Source organism: Pantherophis guttatus, chromosome 6 (assembly GCF_059756535.1).
Source record: "Pantherophis guttatus breed Tessera chromosome 6, ASM5975653v1, whole genome shotgun sequence".
Lineage (NCBI taxonomy): Eukaryota > Metazoa > Chordata > Lepidosauria > Squamata > Colubridae > Pantherophis > Pantherophis guttatus.
The window spans coordinates 6750800-6763714 of record NC_142068.1 but is presented as its reverse complement, the minus strand read 5'-3'; the positions used below and the strand labels follow the sequence as shown (position 1 = coordinate 6763714).

At 39.1% G+C, this 12915-nt stretch overlaps 1 protein-coding gene across 1 annotated transcript in view; it reads left to right on the top strand.

Moving 5' to 3' along the window:
• The window catches only part of LOC148112998 (cytochrome P450 2J5-like), a 32872-nt gene extending 20477 nt beyond the window's left edge, over positions 1 to 12395 (top strand). The window contains exons 6-9 of the mRNA XM_087872418.1: positions 6984 to 7125; positions 8869 to 9056; positions 9224 to 9365; positions 11949 to 12395. Coding sequence (XP_087728544.1) covers positions 6984 to 7125; positions 8869 to 9056; positions 9224 to 9365; positions 11949 to 12133 — 657 coding nt within the window. The 3' untranslated portion in view covers positions 12134 to 12395. The remainder of the gene's footprint in view (positions 1 to 6983; positions 7126 to 8868; positions 9057 to 9223; positions 9366 to 11948) is intronic.
• Positions 12396 to 12915: the final 520 nt, after the last annotated feature.

Below are 12915 nucleotides of genomic sequence, written 5' to 3'. Positions count from 1 at the left end.
TTTCATATTTGATTCTGCAACCTGAACTCCTAGATATTTTACCTTTGGTACAATCTCAAAACCTGCCCTCCTTTCAAGCTCGTGTTTACGATCTTGTGTCATATTTTTAACTATCATTTTAGTTTTTTTCTGGTTCAATCTGAAACCTGAAACTTTACCATAGTCTTGTATAATGTCTTTCATCTGGATTATTGATTCCATTGGCTGTGTTAGGGTAACAACCAGATCATCTGCAAATGCCTTTATTCTGTAGTCCTCTTGCCTTATCATTATACCTTTCAGGATATTAGAGTCCCGAATTGTATTTAACAAGACTTCTAATGCTAAAATAAATAGCAATGGGGATAATGGACACCCCTGTCTTGTTCCTTTTTCAATTTTAAACTCTGTTGTCAAGCTTCCATTAATGATAATCTGTGCCTTTTGCTCTTGGTAAATTGCTGAAACCGCCTGTATAAATTGATCCCCAAAGTCCATCTTTTTTAAAGTCTTTAATAGAAAATTCCAATCCACTCTATCAAAGGCCTTTTCCGCATCCAAAAAGACCAGCACTGCAGGTACCTGTTTATTCCTCTCAAGATATTCCAATAAGTCTATTACTTGCCTTACATTGTCCTTCATGTATCTACCCTTGATAAATCCCGCTTGATCATCATGAATCACCTTTTGGATTACTGGCATCAACCTGTTGGCTAGTACTTTTGCATAAATTTTATAATCAGTATTCAGAAGAGATATTGGTCGATAATTCTCCGGTTTTTTAGGACCTACTTGCTCTTTTGGTATCAAAGAAATATAAGCTGTTGTCCATGATGGGGGTATTTTACCCCCTTGTTGAATATTGCAAAATAAGTCTCTAAGTTGTTCCACCATTTCTGCTTGCAAAGTTTTGTAATACACTGCAGTCAAACCATCCGTTCCAGGAGCTTTAGCTGTTTTTAATTGTTTAATTGCTACTATTATCTCCTCCTTTGTTATAGGATAGTTCATTCGTTCCTTTTGTTGATTAGTAATTTTTGTAACTCTTTTATTATCTAAGTATTTTTCTATAAGTCCATTCTGCATATCATCTTTAGCATATAGTTTAGTATAATAGTCCAGAAAAGCTTCTTTAATTAATTTTTGTTGAAAGATTTCTTTCCCTCCAATATCAATGCTATCAATAGTCCGAATACTCTGCTTCTTCCTTAATGTATAGGCCAACCATCTGCCCGGTTTATTGGCGTTACAAAATGTATTGTGCCTCGCATATTGTAGATTTGTTGCAACTTGTTCCACCATAAGCATTTGAAATTGATCTTTCAAAAGTTTTATAGCACCACGTATTCTTTCATCTGTTGGGTTCTTAATAAGTAGCTGTTCTTTATTCTTTATTTCTGCTTCCAATTCAGATCTTTTCTTTTGTCGATTCAGTCTATGTTTAGAATTCATATAAATGAGTACCCCTCTCATATAAGCTTTGCTCGCATCCCACACAATTTCAAGTGGGGTACCCTTATTCAAGTTCATTTCAAAAAATTCTTTCAAGTGCTTCTTAAGTTCTGTTATATTTTTTTTCATATCTGAACAAGTTTTCATTTAATCTCCATGATCGTCTTTCAATTTTACCCATCTCAAATTCTATCCATACTGGGCTATGGTCGGTCAGAGTTCTTGGAAAAATCTTTGTTCTTTTTGTCTTAACAAGTAGATCATCTCACAACAAAATAAAATCAATCCTAGAGAAGGATCTGTGTCTATCGGAAAAAAAAGTATAGTCCAATTCTTTTGGATTATGTATTCTCCAAATATCTTTTAATTCCAAGTCCTCTTTCATATTGAAAAAAGTCTGTGGTAATCTAATCCTGGATTTCGCCAAACTCTTTTTATCTAATTTAGAATCGATTACTCCATTCCAACCTCCCATAATTAAAATAGATCTATAGTCCCATTGCAGTATTTTAGTGTGTAGCATTTTATAAAAATGATCCTGTTGTTGGTTGGGAGCGTAAATTCCAATCAAAAGAATTTGGCCGTTTACTGTGAACAATTCAATTGCTATAAACCTGCCATCTTCATCTGCCTCTATAATTTTAGCTGTCAGTCTTTTATTTACATAGATAACCATACCATTCTTTTTTTGCAAAGTTGAAGCTACAAAATGTGTTCCTAATTTAGAATTTATCAAGTATTTTTGATCTTGAGTTCTAATATGAGTTTCTTGTAAACAAATTATATCATTATTAAATTGTCTCAAATATGCAAATAAGTTCTTCCTTTTCTGTAATGAATTCAACCCATTTATATTCCAAGATAGGCACTTAATTGTCATTTTTATCTTTTTGAAGCAACGAGCAGAATAACCGAATATCTTCCAAAATCTTCGGTTTTGCTCCCCCCATGGCTTCAATCTCTTGTGCAGTACTCTTAGCTCCCTTTTTGTATTGTCTTTCCTGTTGTTGCTTTTCTTTAAGTTGCTTAGATTTTGCACGAGTTATACGCTGGTCTTTGACTTCAACCATCTGGACCGGGTCCAGGATTGGAGAAGGTTCTAGCAGGGGCTCCTCCAGAAAACCTCCTATAGCACCTTGCATTTCCTCCGGGTCCACCTGCTTAGACTGTTCTTGCATCTCTTGCTGGGGTTGCTTCTTATCACTCTCCTTAATCTCCAACACTGTAGACGTACGTGGAGATGGAGTTCTTTCTTTAAAATTAGCAGAAAAAAAATGCTCCGCCTTCTCAACAGTATTCAACCGATGACTTTCTCCATTGTATTTCAAAATTATACCAGTTGGGGCATCCCACCGAAATGGTATGTCTTGTTTTTTCAATTCATTTACTAGAAAACCAAAATCTTTTCTAGCTTTCAACATTTTGGGTGGCAATTCTTTAAAAACTCCAATTTCGGCCCCGCCCACTTGCACAGAAGAGAGAAAAGATTTTTGCAGGATGTCATTTCTTATTGTTCTGTCTGTAAAATATATCACCACATCTCTAGGCAATTGTCTTTGTCTGGCCACCCAGGAATTCACTCTATAAATTTTATCTATTTTGTAAAAAACCACTTCAGGATTAATTTTTAATAACACAGCCAGGGCATCAGCACAAATCTGTCTCAAATCCTGCCTGTCATCTTCTCTAATTCCTCTGAGCCTTATAGCAAATTCCATGGCCCTGAATTGCATCATTACAATTTCGTTTTCAACTCTTTGCACTTTTTCATCAACATCAAAAATTTTATAATCATTGTCCTTAATCTTAACATCGACTTCTGATTTGAATTCTTCCACTTTGGAATCCACTTTAATAATAAATTCTGCAAGGCCAGACGCCACATCTGATATTTTTTTAGTCACCTTGCCATAATCCTGTTTCACCATATCTTTAATTTCATTAATTTCCTGCATAATTTCCTGTTGAGATTTTTGAAGTTTATCATCTATTTCTTGATGAGATTTTTGAAATTTATCATCCAAAGCCTGAGAAATAAATTCTTTTAAATTTTCAAAGTCAAAATCTTTTTTCTGAGTCTGTTGGGGGGGAGGAAGCTGCAGTTTGTGTGTGGGGGATCCCCCCCCTGCTGCCTTTCCTTCCTGCTTCTTTGAGGCCATCCTGCCATGTAAGTTAGGTTTTCTAAGAAGGGAAATCCCTTTTCCTTTTCCACCTCCACAAAGACTTCTGAAAAAGTCCCCCAGGACTGAAGCAAACTCAGATTTTAAAGAAAGAGTTTTTTTTCCTCCCCCTCTTCTCCTGTTTCTCTTTATTACAGGCAGAGCAACTTTGTAGCAACTTTGTAACAAAGCAGAGTAACTTCACAAATCCACTCTCGCAAGCTCGTTAACTCTGCTGCTGGGCGCCATATTTTTTTCCAAATCACTTTCACTCTCTCATACTTTCTCTTAAGTTAAAAAGTCAAGAAAGCGCTAATACTTGCGATTTCCAAGTTTAAGAGTTCAAGTTAATGTTTCCGCTGCTTGTTAAGGTTGGTTTCATTCAATTTGAACGTTTGCTGCAGCCGGCTTGTTCTGCAGAAAGCAGAATCATTCCACGCCGTCCGGAGTCTCAGCAGGTTGGGAGGGAGCCGCGCCTGTTTCCTCCCCAGAAGCGATTCTCTGGGGGCTTACAGGGGCTCAACCTGTGCCCTGCTATCTCTCCTCCTTCAATCCTTCAGATTTCAGAGTTTTCGAGCCGCTTCTCGATCTTGAGGCGGCTCTACAGACGGCGGGGCTGGTGGTCCTTAAGAAGGGACCGTCTTCGCCGAAGGCTAGCAAACCGGATGTCCCAGAATTATTTTTGTTTGTCATCCTCTCATGTATGCCTATCACTCTTTCCTCTTTTTTTGTAAAGAAATTCCATTAAGAAGGAAAATAATTAGTTTAGTTTAGTTTACTTTATTGTCATTGCACATTGTAGAACAAAATTAAATGCCACCTTCAGTGTACATTATAACTATAAAAATAAAAGGACATACACACATCCTTCACTATATTAACAGGGATTTTTGATTAGTACACAAAATTGTGTAATCCCTGTCCTACTGTCCCCATTTATTCGTACCCATTTCATGTATTCATAATCATGCTTATACTTATCCCTGTTATCTTGTACATGCTTGACAAAATAAATAATTTTGTTAAAAAATCATTTGCACTAGACAAATACATACATACATACATACATACATACATACATACATACATACATACTTATTACACTTGTTGCACTGCATAGTGTAATATTAATGCAGTATCAGGGGTCCTCAATTTAATTGTATAGAATGTAAAGGATGTTTTTTTTTATTTATAGTTTTCTTATGTATGATGTACACTGAAGATGGCATTTATTTCATTGTACAAGGTGCAATGACAATAAAGTAAACTTAAACTTATCTTGAAATGATCGGAAAAGGACAGATCCTTCCACAACTTTGACCATAATTAAAAATGTAAAACAGTTTGAAACAAGGACTAAAGGTCCTCCGCTCCAACATTTTCAGAAAAAGATTTGATTTTTTAAAGAGCAACTGTTATTGATTTGAAGTTATAGTGGATCACTTTATTTACAATTTGATACTATCAGTCTTGAGTGGGCCATCGGTCTGGTCACCACATTTAAGGTAAAGGTTCCCCTCGCACATATGTGCTATTGTTTCTGATTCTAGGGGGCAGTGCTCATCTCTGTTTCAAAGCTGAAGAGCCAGCGCTGTCCGAAGACATCTCCATGGTAATGTGGCCGGCATGACTAAATGCCAAAGGTGCACAGAATGCTGTTACCTTCCCACCAAAGGTGGTCCCTATTTTTCTACTTGCATTTTATACAGGCTTTCGAACTGCTAGGTTGGAAGAAGCTGGGACAAGTAATGGGAGCTCACCCCATTATGTGGCACTAGGGATTCGAACCGCTGAACTGCTGACCTTTCGATCAACAAGCTCAGTGTCTTAGCCACTGAGCCATATACAGTCACCTTAATACGGCCCCCATTCCTAAACCATTAAGGTAGATTTTCCACCTTTGAATTAATGGTTCAAGGATGGTTCAATGCTTCAATTCATCTTTCACTCTCCATCATGGTATCATCAGTATATAACAGCACCCACGGTTGCTTTATGGTCACAGTGTCCACACTAATTATAAAGAGCAATGGTGAGTGGTTGGACCATTTATGGATGGGAAAGAAATAGGTCATGTGGTACATGATCAAATGCTTTTTCTAGCTCAGTGACTGCCGTATCTATGGTGTTTTGTTTCTCAAGATGCTTCTCCATCAATAGGCAGATGGACTGCATTGTGTCATTTGTCCCATAACTCTTCGTGATGTTGCACTGGTTTGGTGAAAGCTTATTGATATCTCACAAGAATCCAGTACAGCTAGTCCTTGATGTACATCCACAACTGGGCACAAACTTTCTGTTGCTAAGCAAGGCAGTTGTTAAATGAATTCTGCCCCATTTTATGACCTTTCTTACTACAGTTGTTAAGTGAATCACTGCAGTGGTTAAATGAATCATGTGATTGTTTATCGAATCTGGGTTCCCCCCTGACTTTGCTTGTCAGAGGCCATCTGGGTGTCAGGTTTCGGTGCTATCTTGAATAAACTTCATTCTCAAGCGCAAGCTGTCTAATGAATCATTTTATTTTTAAGAATAGCAGAATCCGACATTTCTGATTCAAATTGGAGCCAAACTGGCCCCTCCTTCCAACCCCCTCCTCTTCCGCTCTCCAACCCCAATGTCCCATTGGCCATCATACAGATCCCTCTCTACATCCCGGCACGTTCTTTTCACAGGAATGCAGCCCCCATCCTCGTCTCCCAGGAAACACTATCTGTACATACAAAACTAGGTAAAAGTTCATCTCAGCAATAAATCAAGCTTCCGCTCTTTCTGCTTCAACTTGTTATGTCAGCGCTGGAAGAAAGCCTAATTTGGAACGCTGACACTGGGAAGGTTACGAATGGTGATCATATGACCCCAGGATAGTGCAACCATCATTAATACATGCCAGTTGCCAAGCACCTGAATTTTGATCACATGGCCATGGGGATGTTGCAACAATATGAAAAGTGGTCATAAGTCACATTTTTCAGTGCTGAGGACACTTTGAATAATCACCAAATGAACAGTTATAAATTGAGGACTAAAAAAATACATAAATGAGAAAACCAAGGTTTTACACCTGGGCAGGAAAAACCAAAGTAAGTACAGATTAGGTGAAATCTGGTTGAAAAACAGTAACCATGAGGGACCTTGGAGTCCTAGTGGATGATCATTTAAACATGAGTTAGCAGTGTGAGGCAAAAAAGCTAATAAAATCCTTGGCTGTATAAACAGAGGCATAGAATCAAAATCACATGAAGTATTAGTTCCATTTTAAAAATATTTAATAAGACCACACCTGGAATACTGCATCCAGTTTTGGTCACCACATTACAAAAAAGATGTTGAGATTTCAGAAAAAATCTTCTTAGAATTGTTGTAATTTTCATTGTCCATTTTAAACATCAGAGCAAGAAGGACCCCAACTCTACCTACAATGAAGAAAACCTGGCTCAGTGTATTTTTGATTTTTTTGCTGCTGGAACAGAGACAAGCTTCACTACTCTGATGTGGGCTCTGCTCCTCTTGACCAATCATCCTGACATCCAAGGTGAGACATATCTGGCAATGGGAACAAGTGCCATTCTCATAACATTATTATTATTTATTATTTTGTCAAACACGTGAGATAACAGATATAAGTATAAACATGATTATGAATTCAGAAAAAGGATACAAATCCTTTTTGGGGACAGTAGGATAGGGATGGTAGGCACGTTGGTGCACTTATGCATGCCCCTTACAGACCTCTTAGGAATAGGGTGAGGTCAACAGTAGACAGTCTAAGGTTAAAGTTATGGGGGTTTGGGGAAGTAACCACAGAGTCAGGTAGTGCATTCCAGGCATTGACCATTTTGTTGCTGAAGTCATATTTTCTGCAATCGAGTTTATACATACATACACAGAAAGAATTTGAGAGCCTTCTTTGATTTCTCAATAAAATGTTGAGCAAGGAACTAAAAACTGGAATCAATACAAATCTGAAACATCTAACATGTTCAACATAGAAATCTACCGTGGTTTTCAGATTTGTTACTTGTTTCTGGACTAAATTGCATATACAAGACTAAATTTCCAAACCATAACAAATCAAGATGGTGGGAGCAAGCAGATGCACGACACAAGGCTCCCTGCCATGAAGAGAAAGGATGGGAAAATTGTGGGAGATTCTTCACCACTTGGAGCACCAAAGGAAGCCCTCAATCTTCCCCTTAACCTTATCTTCTTCCTGCCCTGCTACTGCCTTTCCTGCTATTTGACTGGAGTCCAGAGACTGAAGGAACCAAACTGGGATGGCCTGGCAAAGACAAGGGATTGATCTGGAGTCCGGAGGCAGCTGAGACTTGTATTTTCACCCTGCCAACCAGTGAAGATTTGGAGTGGACAGGGAGAGCCAACCTAGGACCATTGTCTTTAGCACTGAGGGACATGACCAGGACAAGGGACTGTTCATCGTCATAAAATGTTGGAAGTACCGAGGTGCTTCCAGGTTAAAAGTATTAATCAGTGCCATCACTGTTGTCTGTGGGATGCCCAGTTGGGGATGCCTTTCATATCCCCTAAATGAGCCAACCAAAGTGGTAACTATTTATCTATTCATGTTTGCATGCTTTCAAATTGCTACATCAGCAGGAGCTAGAGCAAATGACAGGTGCTCACCCAAGCATAGAGCAGCACTCAGGTCTCGAATACAGGCTTGTGATTGTCAACCCAGCATTCTAAATGCATGTGCCACCGCACTCCTAAGGGACTGGTAGGAGGTAGAGAGGTGGCCCTGAGTGTGATCCAGTGCCAGTCTGAAGGGGTTGCATGGCTGGAAGCCATGCCAAAGAGTGTGTCCTGAGGGTGGAAGGCTGATAGAGGTGTAGTGAAGAGCTATCTTGGAGCTGGAGCTGAAGCCAGCCCAGAAGGATGACACACTGGCAGGGACTGGAAGCAAGAAGTTGCCCAAAGTCAACAGGGGCCTTTGAAGTGAAGTATGTGTCCCAAATCAAAGGTCAGAGATTGGAAGGAGGAGTGCAAAACCCAGAGACCAGAGATGGATTTGGAGCCCTCTGGTAAGGTGGGCCAGGAACAATGGTGACATAAAGGTCAATGAGCTGGCAACTGGGGTTGGAGGCCTAGCTGGGGTTGTGAACTTTGGTATTCCAATTGATAAGGAATTCAGAAGCCAGTAATAAATTGAAGGAGAAGATCACATACTCTGAAGAACATTGGTAGCAATAGGCCTCTAAGGATTAAAATTTGGAAACAAATGAAGGAAATTAAGCTTCTATTTCCATTTTTTTTCTAGAGAAAGTCCAGAAGGAGATTAAAGATGTGTTTGACATCTCACAGTCAATTTCCTATCAGGATCGGAAGAAGCTGCCCTACACCAATGCTGTGATTCATGAAATGCAGCGTCTAAAATATGTCTTGATAGTTGGGGCTCCCAGGCAAACTACAAAAGATGTGAAGATGAAGGATTACCACATTCCAAAGGTGAGAAATGCTAAGAACAGCCACTGCTCTCAGAAACTGTTTTTGGAAATGAACAAATATGGGTCCATAAAGGCAAACTAAAACCAAATGTTTCATCAATATTGTTTGAACTTTTCTGCCTTTTTCCCTTATGAAACTGCTCTGTTTAATCATCTCTTTGTTTGCAGGGGACCATTATTTTCCCAGACCTGCGGTCTGTTCTCTTTGATCCTGAACAATGGGAGACACCTGAAGAATTCAACCCAAATCACTTTTTAGATAAGGATGGGAAGTTCATAGAGAGAGAAGAGTTTCTGCCCTTCGGAATGGGTACGTATATGAACCAAAGCAGTTTATCACTTATAGATTCCCACTGCCCCCATCATTGAGTTGTTCTGAATTCATCATGGATTGAATAGAAAATCAAGGAATCTAAATTTCTTCTAGTTTGAAAACCATGAGAGTCTGAAATTCCTCTTGGGCTACCAAGTTTAAACTACAAAGAAATATTAATTACATTTAGATTTTATATTTAGATTGTAATCAGTAGAGCTTTGTAAGATAGCTACAAGATTAGGAATTCCAGTTTGGCATTGCTTCAGGATGGTCGTGGGCAACAGGGCTCTGTGAACCTAGGCCGAATCCTCATCATTGGAGGGCCCTAAGACACTAAACTCACCCTGAAGGGATGACAAAGAAAGGAGGGGGGGGCCTTGCAGATCACGGAGAGTGGCGGTTCTTCTGCTTGATCCGAGGTGCCCTCCCATCCAACAATGAAGTGGAGAGGTGACCATTATGGCCACCGAGAAGCTGGGACAACTGAAGAAGGAAATGTGCTGGAGCAGTTTGTGAACAGTGGCCTGGAACTGGGTGATTTTCAAGTTCTATACTAGAGATCTAATCCCAAAGAAAAGAAATTCCAAAAGAAAGACTCTCTAAAGTCTGAAAGACTGCCTTTTTGCATATTATTTTATACTTATTTGCTTTACAACTGATGGGGAACAAATTGTGAGACTTTTGAAGATTTCTAAATAGAGTGGATTACAAATACCAGGAATTATCACTGAAATTGAAGAGTTGACTGTGTGACTTAAGAAGACATGGTGAAATCTGATGGATTCACCTAGGATTATAAACATTGTCTGATAACTGCTTAAGAGGTGAAAGAAGAAGAAGAAAAAACTTTTTGGAGAACTTAGAAGTAAACTAACCTGTTGAGGACTATAAATAACTATAAATATTGGGCATCCTGAGAAATAATTTTGGGACTGAGTAAACTGTTTCAATATTGGCTTTTTGGTGTTACAGATAACTGAGATTTTGGGACTGGTAGATTACTGAATAACTTTTTGATCCATCAAAATAAGGCAAAATGCTTCAACAGGGAAAAATAAATGTATTTCAAAAAGAAATATTGATACATATTATGGAAATACATATCTTTATAAAACAATCATTAAAAGAAGTATCTTGCATACATCATCAGGGTCATAGTAAGACAAGTAATTAATACAGTATGCCATCCATCTTATAATAAAAAGAATTTGGGTGGCTTAGTTCAGCTAAAGCTTGAACCATGGTGGGGCTGTGGTTAAAATGCAGTATTGCAGAAAAACTCTGCCCACAGCCAGCTGTTTGATCTTGACTGGCTCAAATTTGACTCAACCTTCCATCCTTTCAAGGTCAGTAAAATGAGGAGCCAGATTTTTGGGGGCAATGTGCTGACATTGTAAATCACTCTCAGAGTGCAGTAAACCCCTATGGAGTAGTATATAAAACTAAGAACAATAGATTTATTAAAGGTTTAGCTAGTGCTAAAGGTTATAAGTGAAAGGTTATAAGGTAGACTAAGATTTTATCAATATTATCAATAGCATTCTTCCTTACTATAAACCTTCCTATGCAAGGATCACCTTTATAGCCAGGCATTCCTGAGCAGGAAGCAGATGGTCTACTCAAATTGGCATTCTGTCTATTTAGGAATAGCAAGCACTTAGCACTTACCATATTTTTCGGAATATGAGTCGTACCAGAGTATAAGATGCACCTATATTTCAAAGAGGATGAGGAGAAAAAAATAGTTTTTTGGCTTCTACACATCCAGTTTTTGTCCTCCTCAGCCCTCAGGAGCACTCTGCAGACCTCCCAAACCCTCTGCACATCCCATTTTTGTGAAATATGGGCCCATTTTCATGAGAAAACAGGCCCGTTTTTGGCCTCCAGATTCATGTGTCCCATTTTTGCCCTCCCTAGCCTGCAGGAACACTCTGCAGGCCTCGTAAACTCTTCAGTGTCCCATTTTCGTCAAAAACAGGACGTTCGAATATGGCTCTGCTTTTGGCCTCCCAAAACACCCCCCATGTTTTGGGAGGCTAAAAACAGGGCCATATTCGGTCTATAAGATGCAGAGACATTTCCATCCACTGGGGAAAAGGTGTGTCTTACAGTCTGAAAAATACAGTATATACTTCTTCATAATGCTTTTATAGCCTTCTATGAGTGGTTTACAGAATCAGCATATTGCCCCCAACAATCTGTGTCCTCAATTTAGCGACCTCAGAAGGATGAAAAGCTGAGACAACCATGAGCAGGTCAGAATCGAACTGCTGGCAGTGAGCTGAGTTAGCCTACAATATTGAATTCTAACCACTGTGTCATCATGGCTCATGAACTGATTTAACAAAGCAGTTTGATCAATGGCTCAGCACACCAACAGATTCAAAGCACTATCCCCAAAAGCTATTCCTATGACTAAATAATAACATGCTAAATAATAAGCAATACTAGAAGATACCAAGGTTCAACAGGGAAATGTGTTTCATCCGTTACAAATCTTCTCTCACGTTTCCTTGCTGACGGGGTATATTTTGGAGAAGTGATCATTATTCCCTTTATACTTTGTCTCACCTACAGGTCAGCGTGTATGTGTGGGAGAGCAACTGGCAAGAATTGAGATCTTCATCTTTCTGACCAGCCTGTTGAAGGCCTTCAGCTTCCAGTTGCCTGAAGGAGTGAAAGAACTCAATGAAGCACCTGTTGTAAAAGTGACAATGCATCCACAGCCTTATAAACTGTGTGCTATTCCCACAAAGGCTTAAACCTAAACACCACAAAAAAGCATAAAACTAAATACAGAAGAGCTGTTCAGTACGATAAATGTTTCATACATATACCAATTCACTTAATATTGTGTTTTGCTTCTATTTATTCAATACTGAAACTTTTTCAACCTATTGCTGGGTTCATGCAACATACCTAACAAGTCAACCAAAGACTGGGAGGATGTGTGTGAAAAAAACTAAGGTTATCATGCTTTATCTTTATTTCCTTTTGGGTGCCAATAAAACATATTTTCTTTTATTTTTGGTATCTTTTTAATTTTTACTAAATTTCTCCTATGGATCATGTTCCCCAACCAGATTTCGTAGATAGACCAAAATGATGCCATGCTTGAAGGGATGAAATGATGCTGAGAGAATTCCCATCACATCCCAGTGCAGAACATCCACAAGACAAGAGCAGCCAATGCATTTTTCATCCCAGCTGAACCTCAACTGGATCTAATTATGAGCTTCATTTAAAGCAGGGGTGTCACACTTGCGTTGTCACGGCAGCATCACGTGACGTATCATGACATTTTATCCCCTTCACCAAACCGGGGGGTGGGGGTGGCCAGTGCGTGAGGTTGCGAGTTTGACAGCCTGCAGGTTGCGAGTTTGACAGCCGTGATCTAAAGCCCTCTGTAGTTGCAGCCTAATCACTTTCTCTACAACCTTCCCCAAATATTTTTTGTCAGTCTTGCTCCAGTTGTCTTTTCTGGCAATTCCTCTGTCAGAATTCTTTGATGATTCAAGATCTTCCTCTGAATCAATGTAAATAA